The 25,115-nt window shown below is 30.1% G+C and overlaps 2 protein-coding genes across 2 annotated transcripts; both read right to left on the reverse strand.

Moving 5' to 3' along the window:
• Window positions 1–296: 296 nt before the first annotated feature.
• LOC145742721 (high affinity cGMP-specific 3',5'-cyclic phosphodiesterase 9A-like) lies at window positions 297–13,233 on the reverse strand. Its single transcript, XM_082560504.1, has 8 exons — window positions 13,065–13,233; window positions 12,701–12,785; window positions 4,010–4,231; window positions 3,670–3,808; window positions 3,383–3,560; window positions 3,044–3,236; window positions 2,592–2,769; window positions 297–1,094 (listed from the first exon to the last, which is right to left on the reverse strand). The coding sequence occupies exons 1-8, from the start codon at window positions 13,186–13,188 to the stop codon at window positions 930–932; spliced, it is 1,284 nt and encodes a 427-aa protein (XP_082416630.1). The 5' UTR covers window positions 13,189–13,233; the 3' UTR covers window positions 297–929.
• A 4,905-nt stretch (window positions 13,234–18,138) lies between these two features.
• LOC145743307 (uncharacterized) lies at window positions 18,139–22,487 on the reverse strand. Its single transcript, XM_082561243.1, has 10 exons — window positions 22,279–22,487; window positions 21,831–21,930; window positions 20,728–20,870; window positions 20,456–20,651; window positions 20,107–20,234; window positions 19,773–19,983; window positions 19,569–19,694; window positions 19,243–19,461; window positions 18,936–19,133; window positions 18,139–18,746 (listed from the first exon to the last, which is right to left on the reverse strand). The coding sequence occupies exons 1-10, from the start codon at window positions 22,389–22,391 to the stop codon at window positions 18,165–18,167; spliced, it is 2,016 nt and encodes a 671-aa protein (XP_082417369.1). The 5' UTR covers window positions 22,392–22,487; the 3' UTR covers window positions 18,139–18,164.
• Between the last annotated feature and the right edge of the window lie 2,628 nt (window positions 22,488–25,115).

Genomic DNA, 25,115 nt, shown 5'->3' on the forward strand with positions numbered 1-25,115 from the left:
TATGTTGATGTTTTAATGCCTTTCTTTGAATCTGATAATTTTTTCCTCGAAATTTTTCTGTCGGGAACTCCTATAATATCAGGTCGTTCGGCATTTTTTGACGCGTTTTTTATTTCTATGTTTTTGGACAGAATTTTATTTGATCAAACGTTCAATCTTATCATTAAGTGTTTGTTTGTCATTATATTTATTTGATCTTAAATCAATGTAGTTATTTGATCTTTCTTTGTAACGCTTATTAGTATAATAACAAGTTGATTTAATGATAAAGATATTTATTCTTCCAAAAAGGAGTAGTTGACGTAGAGCAATAACAAAAAATATAGAAATGCAAAAAAAACAAATAAAAAAATAAAAAATACACGAGCACAGTAATAGCACCAATAAAATAGTTTAAAATTGTCAAAATATGTTTACAATAATGAGATACAAAAAGTGAAAGTATGAACAACGAAAAATGAAAATTATTCATTGTAGGCTAGCCATGTGTGTTATTTAAATTAATTTTTACTGTTGTGTTCAACTTAAAAAGTTAAATAACAGCAATTGAAGAGAATCTGTTGAACATATAAATGTGTAAGTCGTGTTAGTTTTATAGTAACACAAGCCCACACTTGTAAATCTTCGCAAATATAGAAAAAAAATCGACAAATACTTTAAAGAAAACATGTCCGCCCTTGCTTTTGACATAAAAAATTATTATTCGACTTTGCAAAAAAGTGAAAAATAATTATAAAAAGTTAAGTTTATCTGACATCTGTGCAAGCTGAGGTAGCTAAAAGGCCAACTCTCGTCTTTTGCATAGTGAAGCTTTCGACAGTAAGGCTCTTTTGGTGGGATAGGGTCCGAAGTTGTGGTTCAGTTATAACCCATTTAAATAAAGTGTTTGAATTATACAGTGAATAGTTGATCCATAAGAAAAGTGTAAATTATGCATCTTGTTCTCGCAAGTTTTGGAGCTCGTATCTCGAAAGAGCGTCGAGTAAAGGATTGACGTAAAAAATTCTGGCTTCAACCAAAAGCTTACAGAGTTGGTTGTACATTGGAAGCATGATGCCACGAATAAATCCTTCTTGTGACTCGGAAACGTTAACCTATGTGAAAAAAAGGCTAGGTTATTTAAAGTGTCTAACGTAAGTGTGAAAACTATACTGAGAAAGGGCGATAAAAACTTGCGGCAGCTCATTGGTCGTTTTAATTGTGTGGTTAAATATAGAATTTACGTCTGGAAATAACCGATTCGTTTTTCCGAAATGACACAAACACGATTATTACATTGCATTTCGAAGGAATTGTTCATTCTTGCCGCGGTAGCTAACAAGGCTTAAATTCCGATTAGAGGTTATTACAACATTTGGTACCACAGAACACCAAGCTTTTCAGTGCAAGCGTGACATAACCACATGGTGTAACCGAAAATGAAGTGTTATTATCAAATGCCAATAGTTTATGTGTCGCAGAAAGAGAAAAGATTTTGTCACGGCGCGTGGACCAAAAATTCCGATTACATGTTGTGTGGATGTTTTCTGTGATCATGGAAAAAGCTCGTAACATGTAGAGAATAGCTCGCAAGATTATGCATTTGTGTACGTTGTAATTAAGCAAGGTTTAGTAAGCGTCGTGCTATTTTCGTACTTGGTACTATACAGCGTATTTTCCCGAAGTCCTGCTATTTAATGCGACATTTGTCACGCTTATCAAGGAAAAATAATTTCATGTTCGATATTACAAGCACACGCCTAATGACTTGAATCGTGCCACATATGAGCCGTATATAGGTATACCTAACGATAAGATTTCTATTTAAGTTGAGATAAAAGATGCGGTCATACCTCCAATAGTTTGTTTTATTTTTATTCTCGATTTAAAACCAGATTAAACAAAAGTGCGGTGGATGTTAGTTTGAAATTGCTATACATGGAGTTTTGAACGCATTTAGTCACACATGCCCTAGTTGAAATCGCGATTATCTTTTATCTTACCCCCGTGCCCAATACTAAAATGCCGCGCACAGAATTAACCTCTCATCTTTACTGATATCATACCACAGCGCACATAATTACAATCGTTTAGCGAGAATTCACCAAGTGCGTTTAATGCATTGAACTCAAGTCGTGATACTCAGCTGATGTTAACACATAACACCAACCGTAGGTTACCGAATAAAGCCGAAACACTGTAATCCCATCAGGCAATACATTCCATGAAATTTTTACGACACACACAGATTAATTTGGTATTAAGTTAGTCGTGCGACATCTGCTTAAGGCCGATGATCTTCGCTTTGTTTGTGTTAACACCCTTCCGTGACACATGACGTGTTGTGACGTCAAAAATATAAATCTTATGCTTGTTTGTGCTGTCACAAAAGCTACATGCACAACGCGCCTTGCCAATGGCGGGCCTAATTAAAAATCGACAATGTATTAAAGAATGTGAAGCTAACTGAAGAAGGTATTGCGCGAGTGACTACCAGCCACAAAACCGACCTTGACAAAATCACGCGGTTTTATCTTTGTTTGTTATTACCACAAATATGTCAAATTAACTTGGGTTACAAACAAACAATAAACATAAGAAAAACAGCTTACCAAGTCTGGGTCCATGTAAGGTGTAATGGGGAGGCGTTCTCGCTTCTCCCGTGCGCTCTGTTCTGAATATTCTGCAAAGAGACAATCAACCCAGGGTGAGGCCACAGTCTCGGGTCTGACTTCGTTCGATACGTCAGCACATTTGATCACAATCCTCAAAAGACTGATCACGTGATCACTGTAAAATACAAGAACGTTGTTAAAAGCTAACCTTAATCTTAATTAAACACGAAAATTAAATTCTACAATAGAATTACATGCCATTTGGTTAAATAAATAACATTTTATGAGTCACCGTGTTTATTATATACTAATTTCTACGTCAATGGCTTTTACATTTTCCATCAAAAATATGCCATTGCAATAACACATTTTTCTTTCTTATCGTGAATAACATCCTCATTTTAGCCGATTTAAAAAGAGATTTTTAACGTAAAGAAGTAACAACTTACTCATTTTTGAAATCAAATCCACAATTAATGAATGCGCTGTACGTTTCCATTATGTCCTTATGGCGAGCAAGGTCAGTTGCTAGGATAAGTTCACCAACGTTGGTTAATACTTCATCTCTGTTATGAACATTCTGAAATATGTTGCTTTCTTTATTGGACAGAATTCGGCAGGCTACAGCAAAGTGATGTTGTTCTGGGAAACGAAAGAACGACAAATTAAGTTAAACCGTCGTTTTGATATTAGATTAAAACGCATTTTTTTCTCCACACGGCGAACTTGTTTGTTTACCATAAGAGCGGCTGTGTACACTATTAACAAGCCTAACATAATCGGCTTACCTAGTATGCTCTGATAGTTGTACAGGATAGCTAAGGGCGTCCTAGCATGGCTGTGGTATGAATTGTTAAGGCCAGGGTGATCAACGTCGTGGCAAACGGCCGCTGTAAGCAAGGCACCGAGATGATCGACTGAAATGCTGTTTTTGAGGCGAAGTTTGCATACCATGCTGTAAGCCATCTGTACAAAAATTTAAAAATTTTTAAAAAATGTACTTTTTAATTGAAATTTAGCTTTATAAAGACCACGAAAAACAATGATAAATATGTTGTTATGTTTTATTTTTTACCTGGGTCACGCAAAAACAGTGTTTAAAGTTGTGGTAGGGGTTGTCCTGATATCTCTCCCGCACTCCCAATAGGAACATTCGTAATGTTCCTCTTGGAATTTTCCATGCTCGCACTACTCCTAAATCGTGAAACATGTACCTAAAAACGATTTAAATTCATTATTATTTTTATTTTGATGTTAGGCAAAAGCCCTAGTTTTAACTTTTTTAAGCTATTAAAAACAACGAAAATATAAAGACTCAAAGATATAAGACGTTAAACTCTTTTTAAAAGAATCTAACATAAATTTAAAAATAGAATTTTAATTTGCAACTAACTTAGGTTTTTATGTAAACTTACTCAATATGATCGACCATAGAATCTCGGTCAAGTCTCCATACATCAAATAGGGGCTCTGATAAATCTCGCATCACTGATTTCGGGCAGGTAATTGCTTCAACGCTAGGCATTGTAAAATCTTGTAAATCTTTAGTATCTTGGTTGTTACTTGATAAATTCGTCGAAATGGGATTCTTGGTAGGGCAGTTATTTTTACTCCAAATTTTGTCACCTAATAATTTCCTGTAATGAAAAGCAATTCGTAAATTCACTGGTGTTATATGTTAGTTACACAAACCTGTCTACAGGCAACTGTCTGAATACGCAAATGCGACGTCAGCTGGCTTGATTAATCATTTAAAAACACGCACTAATATTAAAGATGTAAATTTGATTTGAGCACATAGGCATAGTTTGTTAACTAAAGCCTTCCCTGTGTTTGTCTGGCTCTTGAGCTTGTCTCTACTAAAAATGTACTCGCGTCGGGCGTTTTTATAAGGCCCGCTTGGCACTTAACCGCGAAGAGAAAAAGGGTTCGAAGTTCCGATGGTCCAATCTTGAACTTATCATTACAGTCAAAAACCGGGCCTAAACTTCGTTGGACATGTTTTGTGACGTATTTAGGCCAATTTAAAATCTCGTCATATCTTTAATTTAACACAAATTTTAAAAAGATTAAAATAAACCCCAACCACCCGATGCGCCTTATCTGCGTGTTAATCAACACTTAAAAAAGCTTAACTTTTCACGACATGGTTGCATTTAATAACTGGCCCATTTTTTATTTATATCTTAACCGATCTTATGCTTTTAATTTCCTTTAAAACTTAATTTTCTTGGTTAATTTAAATAATATTAATATACAATAGCAAATAATTGTTTTGAGTAAAGTTGAATTAATTTTATTGTTTCTTTTGTGTTTTAACTCGATTTTCAATCAATTTTTTATTTTAAATCCGTCAATCAACCAAGATAGACATTTGTTTTATTTAAAAAGACGATCGTCGAACTGTATTTGTATATTTCGGCAGTCGACTTAAATCCAAAGTCAGCTTTAAATTGTCATTGCCTCAACTTCCGATGTGGTTTGACAAAGCTTTTGAAATCCTTCCTTGTTAATATAGACATCTTGACATATGCAAATAAACAGGGAACCACCACAGCTGATGTTTTGGTTTTACCGCACTATGACAGGGAAGCCGTATCGGAAACTGCATCTGTTTATCCTAGGACTTATGACCGCCCTTATCCCTAAATTACAGTTCAACCAAGACAGCGGAAAGTCTATTTTTGGAATTATGTGCTGCAAAATTTGTTATTGTTTATTGATTTAGGGGATTATATAAAGTCAGGGAATTATAAGTAGAATGTCGCTCTGCTCTTCTCCTAATATGTCCGCAAATTTCCAACTATTACATTTTTTTGACCTAATAATAACACCAGAAACAAGATAACGTGTAAAAATATTATATTTAAATATGAAACAAATTAATTTTGGTCGAAACATGTCAGTACAAACATGTTGTTAAAAATTTACATTGTTTTTGTTTGTTTTAGTTATGATAGTGATATCTAGTTGATTAACTAAACATTTCAAGTGCTTGTTTGTCAAATAGGCCAACAAAACACACAATATTGTAAAATAGTAAATATTTTTTTCAAATTTCTAGTGAACTTACGCCCGTGTTTTTTGGTTGAATATTAACTATCGAACAAAACATGTCATATCATGATTTACAGATTTGTAGGGTATTTAATTAAACCTAAAAATTTTTCTTGGGAGAAAAGAATGATAACCTAACGGTTGTTTAACGATGTTTTCATGTTAGAAATATTACCATTTCTGCTTTGTTTAAAAACTTAAAATTTACAGAATTATTTTCTACATTTTACAATTTCTTTTAATATAATCTAATGGTTTAAACATAATTTACCAAATGTAACCCAGTATAGGTTTTGGATCGTAAGACATGCATACAGTGACATATATTAATCTTCTTTTACGTCTAATCCACCACAGTGTGTGGAAATCTTACCGACGGTAAGTTTTTTTCGGGAACGGGTACTAAAACTTGATATTCACTATCACGTTTTTTGGCTTTGGTTGCGTTCAATTTACGATTAAGATGTTGTTGATCAACACTTCGTGTTGGCAGCTATTCTCAAGCGTTCTTAATCATTATCGACAGATAATTGTATTATTAACCTTGTGACAGTTCATTCTGACCAAAAATGCATTAAAATGTTGACAGAAGCATTTTTTCTATAAGAATTTCTAATTGGTATAAAGTAAAGTATAGTATTGTATACAAATTTTGACAAAACAGTCCCAAAATAGGTATAAAAATTAAGTCTAAATATTTTTTTTTTTGGGGGGGGGGGAGGGTAATGTATTCTAATTTTTTATAGTATTGTATACAAATTCTGACAAAACAGTCCCAAAATAGGTATAAAAATTAAGTCTAAATATTGTTTTTGATTATAATATTTACATTGTTTTTTGCCTGATAAAATTTTGAATTAGTATACGTAATGAAACGAAATTGTAATACTACTCGGCCCCGTATAACCTGGTCTTGTCAAGGCATGTTTATAGATTATATTTAATCTTTTTTGGTGGCTTTGCCCAAAACCGTTTTGTGTTTTACGGATTAATCGGTCGCACTTCAAAAGGCGCGGGCGAGGAAGATAAGAATTGTCACAAACCTGATCGCGTTAAGATGTGATTTGTATCTACACAAAATTATCCCGAAATTATTTTCAATTGCAAAAATTTTACAATTTGATTTTTTTATTTCGGAGGATGTCGTCATTTTACTTTGGCCGATTTAAAGTCGTGACTTTAAGAACACGCTCTTATCTTAATTTCGATCAATCTGTTTGTTTTCAGAATTATTCCAAGCCCTTAATGCAAATCCTCCGTTATAATAACTTTCTACGTCACAGTGGTTTCTTTGTGACGTAACTGAGGGCTCAAGAAATCGTTTACCATTGTTATATAGAAATCTATAGATTGGTTTAGATGCTTAATCATGAACCGCAAGTTTTCTTATTATTTAAAGGCATTTTTAACAAGTTTCTTATAGTAGCAAGTTAGGGTTGGGTCTTGGGCGTTAAGTTGTTTTTAATTCGTAGTAGATTTATTGTTTTCTTTCTTACAGCGTGATCGTGATTATATTTAAGGTGTGTTATTTTCAAGATATTGTTTTTTCTACCTACGAAAAATAACGGAAATTTTTTTGCATAGTTTTTTTTTATAATTTTTTTTATAAATCGACTTAGTTGTTAATTTGTGTCTTATTGTTAAGAGCGAGAGAGTAAAGGCCGCTGTTTGTGGATAAACAATTAATTTAAATGCCACTATGACGTCACACAAGCAGCGTTGTTTAAAGGTGCGTGTCATAATTAACGAAAAAAAAATACATTTTAAGTAAAAAAAGTCCGTCAAATTTTAACTTAAAAAATGATTGGCCATTTTTTATATATATATATTTTTTAAAGTTAAAAGGTTTCTTGTTTATTTATTGTTTATAGACATAAGAAAGTATGCGACATAAGACATTGCTTTGCGGCACGTACGCAAAAATGTCTTCAAGTACCGTTGTTTTATTTGTTTATCTTAATAACACGGGAGCCTGTACGACGATGTAAAAAAGGTTTAAATGGGTTATTAAGATGCAGGTGTAACACCGAGGTTTATATAACAAGAACTAAGAGTTTTGCAACTAAACAGGTCGATAAAAACAATTCCTGAAAGCCGCACGACGTTCTAGGAAGATCCGCTCGCAAGGATTAAACAAAATCAAATTTAAAAATCAGCGTTTTTGTCATGAAATTTAAAAAAAATATTTAAAAATTTTAAATAGTGTATACTTTAAAAAAAAAAATTTTTTTCTGGGCAAATTTGTAATAAACAAAAACAGAATTTCTTATTAATACAGAATAAAATCTTATTAAAAACTAGGTTTGTGGATAGAAATTTAGTCTTAAAGACTGTAAATGCAATCAACATATTAACTTCAAATAAATACTTGAATAGATTAAAAAATAAGAATATTATTGTATATACTAAAAACTTGTTAAAGCCATAATTGGAACTTAAACTTAAACTGTCCACAGATTTGTGTACAAACAAGTAGACAAGCCCATATTGTTACGTCATAAGTACATTTGTCGTAAGTATTTGATTGACAGCTACAAGCCGACGGCCGCAAATTAAATGTGAGAATTTGTCAATTGCATTATGTCATTGCTAGTTTCTGGGCTCGTAGATAGCGAGCCGATATTTTTGTTCGACATATTTATTTACATAAAGTGCTTTAAGGTGTGTTGCGTAATTAGTTTCAATAAAAACATTTTATTAAAAAACGTCGTAAGTGGCTTGTTTGTTTTTGCAAGAGTGAAATATTGCACGACTATACAGGTCAAATTTGACTATAGAAATTGCGTCATTTTTTGTTAAAAAAAACTCTTGTTTGTCTTAACATGATATTTTTATAAAACTTTCTACAATTTAAAAATAATTTAGGCTCTTGGAAAGCCTTTGGTGTAAAAAAAATTACAATAGTTTAAGTTTTGGGTTGTTTAAAAATAAATTATGACGTCATACTTTTATTGTTTTTTTTTATTAACTGTTCACTAGTAGGCATGCCTTGTATGAAAAATAAAACTTATTTTGAGATCTTGATGTGTATGTTTTACATGGAATAGGAAAGCTGAAAAAAACACAAACACTGACGCAAAAAATAATTGCAGTCGCTGACAAAACACGGGGGTGTACTTGTTTAAAAACACGCCCTATATATACACTCACGTTTTATAATTAGCCTTAAAAATTGCATTGCAGTGGGCGACAACATTTTAACCAAAAAAAAAAACTGAATTTTTGTGTGGCGTCAACTGAAATTAAGTTATTAGTTGAAGCCACGCAAATGTGCAGAATAATTAATTATACATCGGGGAATTTTTGTTTTCACAATTAGAGTCTTCGTCTTAGCTATTGTCATCACTATTAATAAAATTATTTGGACTTTTTACTACTGTTCGGCTACTCTAGCCTGGTTGTTTTACCTGAAATGTTTTAGAAACATTAAGTAGTTGTTTATGATTGAGATGGATTTAATTTTGTGGTGTGAAATACTTGATTTCTCATGAGATAAGGTGAATAGATTGGATCTCAAGTTGTATTTATTACGTACTTCAAGAATGGCGTTGATGATGGGCTAAAATTGTAATCGATTTGCCGTGCTATAATTACGAACAATGAACTGAATAACAGCCAGTTACATTTCATTGTCTTTTTGTTTGACAAATTATTCGAATGGTGGCAATTAGCCTCTAACATTGCAAGTTAAAATAAGGTGCTGCCGATTTAATTGTTGGGAATTACATTTTTCGTGCCAGGACCAGTGCAAGTCGGTGCTGATGTTACGTTGATTTTTGGCTACGTAATGTTCTTTAAAACTGAGTTAAACGCCACTGTATAGTATCTTATTTGTCTGTTGCCAACTATAATCGCTTGTCTTAGCCAAGTACGACATATTCGTGTTATGCGCAACGCAGGTCAAATTACCAAGTTAACCGGAGGTCATTCAAGTATTCTGTTTATGACATCATAAAGATATAATTTATACGCCAAAATGTCATACGCGACACAAGATTAAAACCACGCAAACTAATCAATGCCACTTCCGAGTTCGGGTCGTCAAAAGTTTAAAAATGCAACAGAAATTAATTTCGAGCCTAAATTTTAATTTACAACTAGTTATTTCTGATATGGCGCGATTAAAAAATTTGTGTGAGTTACGAAAGCTTCTTCTACTTTGGAAGTTAAATTACGGAAGCTACTTTACTAAAAAGTGATTTAGTTTCCGAAAATGACATCCCTAAAAACATGTGTTCTAATATCAGATTAATGAAATTCGAGCAATTTCGGAAATATTGATTTCGAAAATTATGCAAGTTATTTCTTATCAGCAAAAACGATCGACTAACTTCTGGTGATTATTACTTTGGTTTTACATTTGAGATGGTCTGTAGAATGTCACATTTGCAGCATAATTCATAATTTAAAAATAGATTAGATTTCGTTTTAAACTTGAACACTAAATTATTATTATTTTTTTAATTACATTAATTTACTGAAAATAAGTTCATTTTTGTTCTTTTTACGCTAAAGTCCAATCTAATTTACAAGAAAAATTAAAACACCTTTTTTGCACGCGATTTTATAACATCATGACCTTACTATGACGTCACACGATCTAAATTATAATTTTTGCGACCGAAAAAGACGATGTTTGACACGATTTGTAAAATTAAGTTAACGGATATTCTAAAAATAAATCCTCCAATTTAAGTTTGGTTGGCAATTTTCGATTATTAGGTATAAATTAGCGCTTTAGAAATCGTAGCGACTTCACTATGGCAGTGAGAAATTGAAATGTTAAGTTTCCTAAATGTGGTATTTGCCCTTTAAAATTTAAACACTAAATAATTAATTTTGGCGAAATTACGCCGTTGGCAAAAATATGTTTGGTATTATTTTTAAATTAATTGAATATATATTGTATACAAAATTGTTTTAAATTGCATATAAATTTAGACTAGTTTTATTAGACTTCACATTTAATATGTGGAGCCAACGATATATTTATTAGTTTAATATAAAAGATGTTTACAATTTTTTAACACATGTTTCTTTAGGTATCAACTACTGTTATACACGATTTAAAAAAACTAAACATATAAATTTTTGGTCATTAGTAGATTATTGATAGTCAAAATCAATTTAAAAATGAATATATTATGTTTTTGGTTGCATAGATAATATGCTCTTAGAAAATAAATACTTTTGCAAAAATAAAGCATTGTTCGGTAGTGTAAATAGTAAAAAAATAAACCAGTCTGTTTCATGTTATAATATTGGAATATTTAATTGTCTTACAATTAAAATTTGTTTTCAGATTTTTCAAAACATGTCGAAAATTACGGGACTTTGTCATTTTGAAATTGGGGCGTTTGAAACATTAATTTTTGTAGTAACCTGCGTCACTTGACCACTTGTAAAAACAATTATGTCCTTTAATTATTTAACACCACTTTGTCGCTTAACGATTTTAAACTGGTTTAATTAGCCGGATAGGCGTAAGCGCTTACAACCACCAGCGCGGTTTCTTCCTTACATCTCAATTATCCAATCTTCCTATACACCCAAAACAAATTCGATTAGGGTTAGTTTAATTGACAGATTTTTCTTTCAAGTCGACTAAGTGAGTTAAAAAGGTCAAGATCTGTTTAATTTAAATGCTAAAGTTGGTTATATAAATCGAATAATTTAATTAACCTGATAATTAGGACACTTCTATTATACCTACTCACGCGATACGGATAATGGCATATTAATAACTATGTAGATTATAGAGTGTTGTCACTAATTAGATAGATCAAGTATTTAGGACAAAATTAACCAAGGGATTTTTTGTCAGTGCCTTATTAGGAAATATAGTTTGTCAATACACGTATAAACAAATTGCACTTATTTTAATTTTAAAAAAGTTGATAATATTTAGAAAATTATTATGGTAATATTCTTAACACTCTTCCAAATTCGACTTTTCAAATTTATTTTAATTTTAACATGGAAATAAATGTGGGCATCTATTTGGCATTTTTTTTAAAGAATTTCAGAAAACAAAATTAACTTTTGTAACATTTAACTTTATACTTTACACATACCGTTTAAATTTAAAAACATCAATATAAAAACAACTTTAAAAATTTAACATAATAAAAATATAGTTTTACTTTTTAAACGGAACAAAATAATTTTTTTTAGAAATTTATGTTAAATCACGCTATCTAGCGGATTATTTAAAATCAATCGTTTAATTTAGAAATGGCTATTTTTGTGTAGTAATCCACTTAAACTTTTCTACTCTTAATCTAATGTTGTTTAGAAAGCGTATGAAGATTGATGATGTTTTAATTTACATAATATAAGATAAGGTTGATTCCATCGATTGTATCATAAAACAGTTTTCTATTTAATTATGTACCAAAGTTTTGGCGACTTCAATTTGCTACACCTTATTTATTTGTCGTCTAAACTTCTATCTTATCGCGGTACCATGTATGGCTAGATCGGAACAGTTATGCTATTGATGTAGTGGGTGATCAAACGCTGCTACGTCATTTAACGCTTGATTGAATTCCGCAAATCAATCTGTTATTGATATTTAAAAACCTCATTTGCGTCACAGATATATTTTCTTTCGTAATTATGAATGCAAATCAATTTTCTTGACTCAAAATAAGTTTTAAAGCTAATGTTGCTCTTTTTGGTTTGATTGATAAAATACTTTTCGTAACCGATAATATCTAAAGGCTGGCCTTGCAAAAATGTTAATGTATTTCTAACTCGTTGGTGGTATTTTGCGTTCTTTAAAAAAGTTGACGCCGAATTATAAGATTACGTTAAGATTTTAAATGCCCAAGACTTTATATAATAATACGAGTGTTTTTTTTTGTATATTCAAATCTAACTGGAATTTTATTTTATTAAAAAGCCGAATTTAATTTACAATTCCAAATAAGGTTCTATAATCATACACAAAATAATTTATAGCACTACACATAATGTTTTTGATGGGATGTTTATCGAGATTTTTAGCTAATATTTACCATTAGTAACGGTATCTAAAACACACTGACCTTTTATCTATTTCATCGCTGTTTATTGACGAATACGACTGATTAACTGGAGGCATTTCATCATCACATATTACAGGGTCACCAGCTAAATAAAAAACAAGTTTATTTCATAACATTTGTGGCATAAACATATAAATATACTAACACTCAAATTTGAATACAACATGAAACAATTTAGGTAATATTTATATGTGATTTAACAATTATAATTCTGGGTGCCTTTTTTAACTGGTCAATATTACTCACAACCATGTTATTTTGGGTCCTTTTTTTTGGTCACTATTTCAACCATTTTATTCCAGTTAGATGGTGAATTTGGGTTTATTTTTAACTAGGTTATTTTTAACTACTTAGTATCAATTACCATTTTGATCCAAACTTTTTGTCGGGTTTTGATCCAAAATCGAAGTTTCTTTTATATTTTCCAAATTACCCGACTTATCCAATATATTGTTGTTATGGGAAAGGGTTTGAGCAAATTCTGTCATTTTAAATTCATCAAGCAATAAAAATTTTTTTATGCTAAATGCTATTTAATCTGCAATTAATTACAGAATTACAATAGCTATTGAATATATAAATATAACAAGGCTAACCACAAATATACCAGCGGATTTTTTCTATCTTTAGAATTGCATTTTTCCATTTCTACATCTTATGCTGCAAGATAATTTTCTAAAAAATTTTTAGGCTAAATCAAAACATATAATTTTTCTTTAATTTGCTGATACCTCAATCACTAATTGCTCCTCTGATTAACTGAAATGCTACCTCTCTTTACAGTTCGTTTAAATGCACGGTGGCTTTTTGTGGTAAGTCATGATTTAATTATTTTCTCCCCTTTGCCGGCCTTTGTCATTACCCGCATTATGTTAAACACAAATATACACAAACAAATCTACCACCATTCGCGTGGCTTTCTTATTACAAAAAATGCGATCCGTCGATTGATTAACCGGCGTACAAGTTGTAATGAGAAAATTTGTTATTTAAAGTGACGTACATGTGCCCGTTCGTTTAAAGGTTAGACTTGCTGTTTAAATGGCCACGCTGATTATAGCTTTGTATGTACATATTTACCCCTTGTCGTGTTTTATCTTGGAAAAAGTTTTTTGTCATTATAATAACTAATACTCGGTTGATACAACTCTGGATTTTCTCCCAGGAAATCTCGGCCCTTATAAAAACCGGAATAGGAAATGTTAAACTTTTTTCTCATTACTTTACCTTCAACATATCAATAAACGTTTCGCGTCGTTTAGTACAACGTTCAATACCTGATTTTCCATGTTATAAATAGATATTATTTGAACAGGTGCAATTACGGAATATAAGTTTGACAAATTTTTTGCTTTGATGCATATTCAAATTTTTTTTTCTAATGCGGTCTACTGACAAAACCTTTTCTTTTTTTCTAAACTTATATGATAAAATTTATAGAACAATTTGTGACATTAACATATTCAAAGTACATATCATTATTTTTTATAATTTTAGTACTTAAAAATTAAATCACCAAGCTAAATATATAAGAAGTCTTGTTAATTTTAAACTATGCACAGCTGACCAAGTAAATTGACCTCCGCTTAATTAAAATGCGTTAGGAAATATAAGTTCTGCCAAATAAACAACGATTTTAATATTTACAAATGAAATGATGTTTGTCCTATGGACGCCTAGCTATTTGATGTTTTTTTTTCAGAGACGAAATTTCAGGCGCTCCTTGCTATTGTTAAGGAAATAACTGTATTTGTTGTTTAACAAAAGCTTATTGTTACTCTAACACGGCACGGGACACCTTCTTAAACGATGAATAGAAAATTGCGCTGCTTTCAAAATAGCACAATGCCAGGAATTTGATTCCAATTGACCTAACCCAAAAGAAGTTTATTCTGTTATAAATCATCATTTTATCCTTAAAATTAGTAGATCTATAGGTAACTATATTTTTACAGCTATTACATGTTATGAAAAATCACTAAATGCATTTTTATATTTTCTTTTCAAGCAAATAAACAACATTTTACAATTTTCTGACTCATCAGATTACTCCTTATATGTGCTTTCAATAGATCGTTTAAATTACACAGCTCGTTGATATCACACCAGTATATCACGTGACCAACCAACAAGCATCCAAGCGTGCAGAACAATTGACTGTTCAATAACAAATGAAGTGTGCAGTATTACTGGATTATGCGTTTGTAATCCAACTCCCTTGAAACTTACGCTTTCGGTTTATGAAAAGTTATTTACGGAAAAAATAACAGTTCGACTCTGTTTAAAATAATGCAGCACGAATTTGACCCAAAAGCAGTTGAAACGTAAAAACTCCAATTAATCGTAACACGTGACAAATAAACCTTTAGTAATTAATAGGCGATTTACGTGCTGCATTTCAATGGTTACAATACGGTCACAATTTGCAAATAATATATGTCCGTAATCGTTAATACATTGTCCAATATGCCCCATTAATTATAGTTCTTTAAGCCAACAAAAATTAAAACAAAATAAAAAAACATGTTTTTTTAAAATTAAATAATATTTTAAAAGTTTGAACTGTAGTAAATATAGATTTTGTATTAAAAGAGTATTTCTTTAAACTTAAGTGAAAATCGCTGTTACTAGTTAAGCAGGTCTATAAAATGTATAATTAAACTGAGCGAAGCTAAGCAAAGTCTATTTAGGTAAATAAAAATTGTCCTTTTATTGTCTTATGGTTTTCCAAAAGCACGTGACTTGACTTTGGTGAATGAGCAAAATGTGGATAAGCACGAGTATTGATTTTGCAGTAGAAACATCAAACAAAATGCCTTGTTGCGTTTCGACTGTATATCATATTACATGTATAAGAATTCTAGCTTTTTTAAAATCAGACTCGATGAAAAAGTAATTTAGACATTCGTGTGTTCAACTTTTGTTACCAATTAAATCGCAAACAGAAATTTATAAAAATAAAATTTTTTTTTTAACTGTTCCAGGCTTTTTATACCAAACTATATGGGGTGCTATGATGTGCTAGGTGTCCTTGTATTTTTATTAAACATTCTGGTCATGCAGGTTATGAGACAAAACATCAAAAACATCAAAAACACATTATTTGCCCCTAGCCCCAACGTTACAGGTAGCTTACAAACCGTAATTGCAAACACTTGCCCAACAAAAAACCTATGTTTAGATAAAAAACGAATTCTAAATGATTCTTATTGTTAACGACTTGTTACAATTTTAAAACTTTGTAAAATATTAACTATTTTATGGAAGCAAACCTTATGTTTTGTTATATTCAAAAAAAGCAAAAAAGTTATAACTAATTATCCCTTTAATTCAATATGTCAAAAGTAATGTAGACCGTTAATTTGAGTCACAATCCTATTAAAAGCATGTTTGGTTTTGAGAAAGAATGATAAGATTATGATCTGTGGAGAATTTACAGAAGCAACATAAAGGTGCAAAGTCTAACTTCGTGTACACAACGTAGTTATCGTACGCAAGATCCAGTCGTTTATACCTTTGTTTATGAAATTTACGTCACTAAAAATGTTGCGATAAAATTATTTTTTTGGTTATAGTTGGTCTGTCTTTCGTTATCTGGTGATGGCGGCTGCATCTTATTAATGATAATTTAAGTAACTTAAGTTTTGAAGTTTGTTTTGCAAAATTTTTAATTTCAAAAACATGCAATTCTCTGGGTCTGAGGTATAAGTGCAAATAGTTATAAGACACATTGCGTGTTTAAGCTTCGGCACGATCAAAATTTTTTTACGATAAAGCACGCGATCAGAAGCATTTCCGACAACAACAAAGTTTTGCGTAGTAGTTTTTGCCCAGCCTGCACGCGACGTACCGACGAAAATTTCGATTTTCACAAAAATCGCGTGACAGAGTTTGCTTCTCATTTTTAAAGATGAAATCTTTAAAAATTTTCGGAGCTTGGATAAATATTCTAAAAACAGACTTGCAATGATTTATGTTATTTTGCCCGAAGTGACGAGTTTTAGCTTAATGATCTCTAACCGCAATTACTTCTAAGACGTCATAAATGGAAATGTTAAATCGAATTTGGCAGGGTATGCGTGCGGCGATCTGTGATTTAGTTTAATTTCGAACTACACAAATATACAAATAGCAAGGAACGGTTATGTATTTTGGGCATATATAAAAATTAAATATCACGACAAAAAATTTAATTCCATCTTTAACTATATTATTGCGTGCAGTATTGCCAGTTAACGAATTTCTTATTGCGTGCTCGACTACTTAATCACATTGGTTTGCGTGTGAAGCAAAGGTAAACTCATTTACGCATATATTTTCATAATAAATATTTTATGGTATCGTCGGAAAAGGAAAGAAAATGTTGGCAACTTTACACGATCACGACTTGGTATGAGATAAGACATTCAAAGAAACATATGACAAAATATCGATAACATTTTTTCAAAATTAAATAGCTGCGGATTTAAAGTTTATTAGGTTATGTACACAAAATAAGGTTTCCTGTAAAATAATAAATTAATATAATTCCTTTGATTTTAAAACAAACCGTTAACGTAGCCAATATTTAAAAATTAGATTTCGATTTTAATTAAAAAATTATTAAGATAAAATTAAAAATAGAAATTAAAAGAAAGATTGAAAATGAGAAAGGCACTAAAAACACGTGAAGACGTTTCAAAAAAGTTTTTTTCTTTTGGTCCACCATTTTGCAATTTTTTCCCTTTTTTCCCACATACTGCCTTTAATTTTGGCAATTTTTCTCGTTTACTAAAAATACCCGCAAAAAACGTTTTTAGGGTCTTCTCAATTTGCTTAAATTTTCTCTCTTTAGCGTCACCTTTAAATAATTGAATTAGTGCATGTAAGATATTTGTTTGTTTAAATTAAAAAAAACATTACGTCTGTGTATCTTAATGAAAGACTAAGTTAAAGTAACTTAAATATTTGGTATTTCTATTCATACAAATAAAGGTATAACTTTGCTTTAATGATTTTATATGAATTGTTTAATACCAATTTACCTTAAATAAGCACCCTACAAAATTTAGAAAAATGATAATTAATATAACATCGTGATTCTTTACCTTTTGAAAAAGGCAACTTATTTTTTATTTGATATATAAAAAAAAAAAACGTTGATTGGCAACACTTATACAACATCAATATTTAATGTTCGAAATCGCTAATCAATTCTTTAAAGATAAGAACTCAATTTTAATTTAAAACTTGTGCTTGAAAATGTAGTGCTTTTATTTGAAGTTCCTGGCAAATATCATTAGCTTACTATTTCAACATTTTGTGTTTATTAATACTTGTCTTTTAGATATATTAAAATGCATACACACTTTAAAAATATAATGTATAAAGTGTAATCTATAGACCATATATCATATAACTGTTTATTACAACCGTTCAAAAATTAAACTAAACGTGATTAAAGTAAGTAATACAATTAAAAGATTTACATATTTAACAAAACCCAAGCAATGTTGAAGAAGGCATTGGCAAAATTTAGCCAAAATATTGCATTGTTGTACGAACAAACGCCTGTGTTTTTACCATGGTTATCTATTTCGCTAGTGCTTGATAAAATCAATGGAAACTGATTTCGTTTTGGTGAAGAAACTCCTGATAAACCATTACTGTTATTTATTTTTTGCTTTTTCCCACCAAAATCGTGCGTATTTATTCTATTACTTTCCAACTGGCTGCAAAGCTCAAGCGAAGTTGAAGAGTAGCAAAGTTTTAAAGAATCGTCAAAATTTACATCAGGAAATGATTTTCTTGTTTCAGATAACAATGGTTGATTTGGTATAGGGCGATTAATATTATCCACTTCTGCAGCTATCTGAGATGCTTGAATGTCTCCAAGTTCTGTCTTTTTAATTTGATTAGATTTGTTTTCACCAGATTCAGTAATAATTATCGATCTTTCCGTTATTCCAAGTCGATTAGAAGCCCTGCATGTATATACCCCGTTTGCAAGTTGTGAGGACAAACCTATTAGTTCCAGTGACCCCTCCTCGTTAATTCGGAGATTTCTCTTAAACATTTTTTTGATATAAATATAAAATTTTGTGTAAAAAAATGAGTCACATTTTGACTTTTACATATATAACAAATAATAATGGAAAAATACAAAATTTACCGTCCTAATTAAACATGCAAAACTTCAATAAATCTTGACTTATGATTTTTAAACAAGTATCTAGTTTTAAGAAAAAAAATTTACCTCTGGATAATAAGTATAAGATTTACAAATTAAACATTCTTTGCTAGGATCTTTAATATTTTTGTATTCATCTGAATTTGGCGGTGGGATGACCCATGTTAGTTTTGGTCTTGGGTAACCTGTTATCTTGCAAGCAACCGTTAAGGCGATATTTTCTTTGTACGATTTTACCACACCGAATTGAGTAATATTGGGTGCCTGTTTAAATAATTACAGCAAAATTAAAACCTTTTTTAATTGTCAGGTAAAAAAAATTCAAATGACAATTTTTTTTTATTAAATAAACAAATATTTTTGTTTGACTTACTTTGCATGGAAAGGGTTTCTTTAAATTTTTAAGGTCTGACGTCGCTGACCTAATATCAAAGGTTTGCATGCTTGGGGGTTCAGCGCATACCGCTGGTATGCCGGCCTCGTGATTAAATCCAACTGAAGTTATCCATTTTAAATCACAATCACATATCCATGGGTTGTTACCAAGACTAATATGCTCAATATCGTATTGATGCCCATTAAAAACGTCCGACTTAATAAAATACAAAAACAACATTTTTTTTACGTTTTAAATGTACTTTTAAATGTACTAAATTGATTAGAACAGTATCTAAATCTTTTAAAGCTTTGTTATTTTACATTTAGTGTCGAGAGGCGATTGCTTGAAATATCCAAAGTTCTTAGTGCTTGTAAGTCAAAAGATTTTGGTTCGATATTAAGTACATGTGTTCGTTTTAAATTCAACGTTTTCAAATTTTGAAGGCTCTTAAAAACAAAAAAGAATAATATTTTAGAGTTTTAAATAAAAAAATACAAAAAATAAATAAAAAACTATTTTTTTACCACAAAGTCGTTTTCTTGTATTGTTGAAAAATGATTGCCTGATAAATCCAAGTCACGCAGACTCAGTCTTATACGCTGAAGCAATTTATCTGGCACTGAAGATAAATTGCAAGCTTGTAGTGAAAGAGTATTAAGCAATGTAAGCCCAGTAAATAAAGATTGGGGTAAACCATTGTGTAATGGTAGATTCTCTAATCGGATTATTTGCAACCTTAACAAAATTTTTCGTTGGATTTATTCACTATATTTAATATTTAAGTTTCTCTTTAAAAAACTACATAAAAAGATCAGTTTATTGTTTATACATTATATTAACATTCAGGTTATTGCATACTTTTTTGTGTTTTTGAATAAGAAGTGTGGAATTTCATGGACGTTGCTAAACCGTTTAATTTCAATAACTTGCAAATTGGTGAGATCTTGTAGCAACTTATCTGGAAGTTCACTTTTCATATGGGATAACTGAATAAATAATCGCTGTTAAGGTGGACAAAGTGTTAATTTCTTTTAAAATGTTGTAATATTAGTAAAAAATTTATGCATTAAAGCCCAGTGAATGTCCAATTTATGGACCTTAAGTCGTTAAATTAAAAAACTCTAATATTTGTGGTAAGCAGGAAAATATTTTTCCAAGTTGCGATCATGTTACAAATAAATAATATAAATTTAAAACTGAATTGTACGTTAAGTATTTTCAGTTGAAATAACCCTGCAAAAGTATTAGGTGCTATACACATAACAGGGTTGTTTAGAATATAAAGCTCTTTCAGATTTCGAAGTTTTTCGAAATTAAAAGGAGCCAGCACGATGAAGCGATTGTCAGACAAATCAAGAATTTCTAAATTCCGCAAATGTACAAAAGTATCTCTGGTCAAAAATCTAAAAAAAATTAAAGTTTCGTTTTTAAGTCATAAAAAAATAGTTTAAAGTCTTGTTACTAAGAAACAGCTATTACCTTATTTTATTTCTAGCTAGATTTAAAGATAATAATCGACCCATTCGCTGAAAAGCTAACGTTGAAATATCTTCCAATCTATTTTCACTTAAATCTACTTTTTCCAAAAAATAACAATTTCTAAAAGCCGTTGGCCCAAGTCTCTAAAATACAGATCATTTTAGTAAAAAATTTCAGTAGATTAAATCTTTTACAAACATTTTTTTTAATAAAAAATAAAAATAGTTTTAAAATCCAATAATTTATTTTAAATCATTTCTTCGTCCTATTGTAATTAAACGAAGCAATTAAATATTAATTACATCCTCTTGTTTAAATAAATATGTTCTAATGTATTATTAAAACAATAACACTAAGCCTAGGAAATGGAAACATTTTTTCCATAATGAATCATTTAAATCGTTTTGTATCATATTGACTGAAAATTTGCATAAAACAATCCAAGTATTCCTATGGTTCTTTTAAAATATTTTTATCTACAATTAAATCAATCAGTTATTAAAACTAATTTAGTAGGGTAATTAGGTTTTAAGTTAATATTTATAACAGGTAACGTAAATAATACCATTTATGTCGATTTGTCAACAAAGATTTACTTTTAAAATTTTTAACTTTTGGGGTTACGAAAATTATGTTAAATAATAAAAAAAATTATTGCTATTATTTTATTGCATATATAAGCTGTAAAGCATTTATAAAAATTGCTTAAACAGGTAAAAGCACCCTTCTTTTGCTTTAAACAAATAAATAACATTATTTGTTTGTGCGTTAAAGCAACTAATTCCCAGTTTTTTGATTACACATTACCATTCTACCAGGAGTTAGAATTATACCACTCGGCTTCACTACATGGGGCCCTTTGTTTAATTCACACTGCTCTTATGCATAAAGTAAGGCGCTTTAAACGGTATAAACTCCTGCTAAGCAAACACTTAATAAGCAGCGTAAAAAATCGTTCAATTATAATCTACAAAATCCCAAACTGCCATAGGCAACTCGAGATAGGGTCGGGGTAACTGACTAAGTGTTTAGGTCGTACAGTCAGTCGACTTTCCCATACCAACATAATTATACAATTTTAATTTAACACATGCACAATTTACCTGCAATGTTGAATGTTGAACGACCAAATATCGTGTATGTACTGGAATGCCAACCGGTAATTTTCTAGTTAAACTTCCAAGTCGATTGCAAATTACCGATCTTAAAAAGAAATATATTTTGTACAAAAATTAAATTTCGTTATAAATGATATATTTTTTAAGGATGGGATAAAAAAAAAGACTTCTCTGGGATAATTCTGGAAGGGTAGTTTAAAATTTAGATTTTCTAATTACATGATGAGTTAAATTTTTAGCATTTTTAATGTTATAGAAAAATTTAAACAGCATTTATTTCGAAAATCTAATTTAATATCTTCTTTACTTATACTTACCCAAAACATCTAAAATTTAAAAATAAAAGTGAAATAAAATTTTAGCTAAAAACAATAATACATTTTTGTAAAACAAAGTTGAACCATTTAGCAATTCGAAAACAATTATTACTTACTTGAGGGTCGAATTACATTTACAAGCCCCTTGTTTTTCTGGGCAGGCTCTTGTGGTAACAAATGCATTGACTGTGATGACGGATAAAAATAGCAACGTTATTAAGCCTGCCATTATGCTACACTGCCGAATGCTAGTCGATACATTATTATACATGGTTGCTTAGTATATCAATAATTCCTTGGGTTCTTTCTTTACTTTTACATCGGCAAGAAAATACTAAATATTAAATGAGATCGCTCAAGATTACATTTAAAGACAGGAAGGACTTTGTGTAGGAAAATAATTACCATTAAACGGTCTAGCTAAAACTACTGTTTTACATACTGTTACACCCTAGCTTTTGTATTAACAAAACGTCTTACTTTTAATAAACTATTGTAAATCTGATTTAATGCCCTTATTGAAAATACTAAAGTTTAACTTTTATATTAAAACGCTTTACATTATATATTTTATGATAAAGTGCTTAACATTTTAAGACACTTTTGAACTAGAATACTTAGAATATCGCAGCATATTTTAGGGCGACGCCTGTGATAAAAAAACTAAAAAAGCGAATTGCGAAACTCCAAACGTTGGCATGAACTCAATTGTATGACTATTGCAAATCTAATTTCTCAATAATATGAATAATCTTATTTGTAATTTTATTCTAAAATTTAAACTTAACTTTATTAAATTAGCTTACAAATTTTTGCTGTTTAAGATTCTTTTTTGATGCATTAATATTTAAACAAGAAATGTTTTTTTCTATGAATAATTATAATACTATAGATAGCATGATGTTTTTAATTTAAAATGTAGGCCAGTTGGCGTTCACATTTTTTCTTATAAAATAACAAAAAAGTTGAATTTGACAACATATTAAAATCTTCTATTTTAATATGTTTTGAAAAATAATTGAGTTAGAATGATAAAAATATTTATTAGTGGTTTTGTTTATAAATTTTAGGAATAATTCAATATATGTAAAAGGTTATATTTAGTAAACAAAAAATTGTAAAATTTATTTTCTAGGCTAAGTTAAGTTAAAGTATGTTATCTGTAACACACCGTACTTAAAGAGATGGTTCGGTTGCGGAGTTTCTTTTTTAGTTATGTTGGAATTTTTCCAACTTGCACGAGGATATCAATATTTAAAAAATTGGTCAAGTAGTTTTTGAGATATCGGAATTTAAAAGTAAATGTTGTAAATAGGGAAAGTCCCAACGCTCGCGAGTCACGTGACGCACGACGTCATCGTCGTAAGATCATATGCTGGCAGACATAAGAAAATAACCTTATTTTTATGCTGGCAGACATAGGAAAATGACCGTTTGTTGTACATTTTTTTTGCAGAAAACAAACTTAACATAAAAAGCAATATTTAGCGATAATATATCAGACATTTTTTACTTTTTAAGTATTTTTAATTGGGTAGGCCATATTTAAAAAATTTTAACAAATTATGGCTATGCTGTTAATTTTGAAAGTTTACCAGCCAAAAACGCTTACAAACTCTTTAAGAAACGAAAAGGTCAACTAAGTCTTATTAAAGCAAAGTTTACCGTTAACACAGCCTTAGTTTTGTTTAAAATAAAATCACTTCATTGTTGTTAACTAATATATTGTCAAATTAGCGTATATAGCCTATATAGACGATATATACTTTTATTTTGGTTATACTATAACAATTATTTAGGTTATATTTTTACAAGTGTAAAGCACAAACTAAGTTAAGAAAGGCAGCGAACACTAATATTTGTTGCCAGGGGTACAAGTACCTACGTATATTGTACATTATATTAAAAATTGTTTGGAATTATTAATAAAAAAAATACATAAAATATGTTAACCAGAATATTTAGTTTATTGATGTATAATATACTTTATGTGTCTTAATCCATGTGACGTTTAGTAATTAGAACTATTTTTATATTATACCCAACAAAATTGTCGAATATATTAAGTTTTAAGCAAAACTTACTGTTCTAACAGGTAAACTTTGCTTCAGTAACACTTAGTTGACCTGTCCGTTTCTTGTAAGTGTTTGTCAGCCAAGATTGGCCGTTTCTGGCTTGTAAATTTCCAAAATTAACAACATACCCTTAATTTGTTAGAATTTTTCAAATACAGCCTACCTAATTAAAAATAATTTAAAAGTAAAAAATGTCTAATATAATATCGCTAAATATTGCTTTTTATGTTAAGTTTGTTTTTTGCAAAAAAAAATTAAAAAAAGGCACAACAACGGCTCAGAGAGGGAAAATAAGGTTATTTTCCTATGTCTGCCAGCAAATGATCTTACGACGATGACGTCGTGCATCACGTGACTCGCGAGCGTAGGGATTTTCCCTATTTACAATATTTACCTTCAAATTCCGATATCTCAAAAGTACTTGACCAATTTTTAAAATAATCGTATCCTCGTGCAAGTTGGAAAAATTCCAACATAATTAAAAAAGAAACTCTGCGACCGAACCATTTCTTTAAGTTAAAGTGTAAATTAACAATTTTATATTTGCCTTTTTTAATAAAAAAACAAACTTTGCATAAATGGATAGCTTTAATTTTTTTTTTTAGTATGTGCTTCTATTTAGGTTTTGTATTAATTGGTTATTTTATTTAGGTTTTGTATAAACTGGTTATTTCTATTTAGGTTTTGTATTAACTGGTTATTTCTATTTAGGTTTTGTATTAACTGGTCATTTCTATTTAGGTTTTGTATTAACTGGTTATTTCTATTTAGGTTTTGTATTAACTGGTTATTTCTATTTAGGTTTTGTATTAGCTGGTCATTTCTATTTAGGTTTTGTATTAGCTGGGTTACATAAAACATTAAATTGTGTATTTTTT

The sequence above is a fragment of the Corella eumyota genome, chromosome 2, assembly GCF_963082875.1.
Source record: "Corella eumyota chromosome 2, kaCorEumy4.1, whole genome shotgun sequence".
In the NCBI taxonomy this organism is placed as follows: Eukaryota; Metazoa; Chordata; class Ascidiacea; order Phlebobranchia; family Corellidae; genus Corella; species Corella eumyota.

Coding starts and splice junctions, on each gene's coding strand:
- LOC145742721 (XM_082560504.1), bottom strand. CDS start 13,188: ATGACAGAATTTGCTCAAACCCTTTCCCATAACAACAATATATTGGAT. Junction 3,237..3,382: donor CAACTATCAGAGCATACTAG/GTAAGCCGATTA, acceptor TTCGTTTCCCAG/AACAACATCACTTTGCTGTA. Junction 1,095..2,591: donor CTTACATGGACCCAGACTTG/GTAAGCTGTTTT, acceptor TTTTTCACATAG/GTTAACGTTTCCGAGTCACA.
- LOC145743307 (XM_082561243.1), bottom strand. CDS start 22,391: ATGGCAGGCTTAATAACGTTGCTATTTTTATCCGTCATCACAGTCAAT. Junction 21,931..22,278: donor AAATGTAATTCGACCCTCAA/GTAAGTAATAAT, acceptor TTTCTTTTTAAG/ATCGGTAATTTGCAATCGAC. Junction 19,134..19,242: donor AGAAACCCTTTCCATGCAAA/GTAAGTCAAACA, acceptor TTATTTAAACAG/GCACCCAATATTACTCAATT.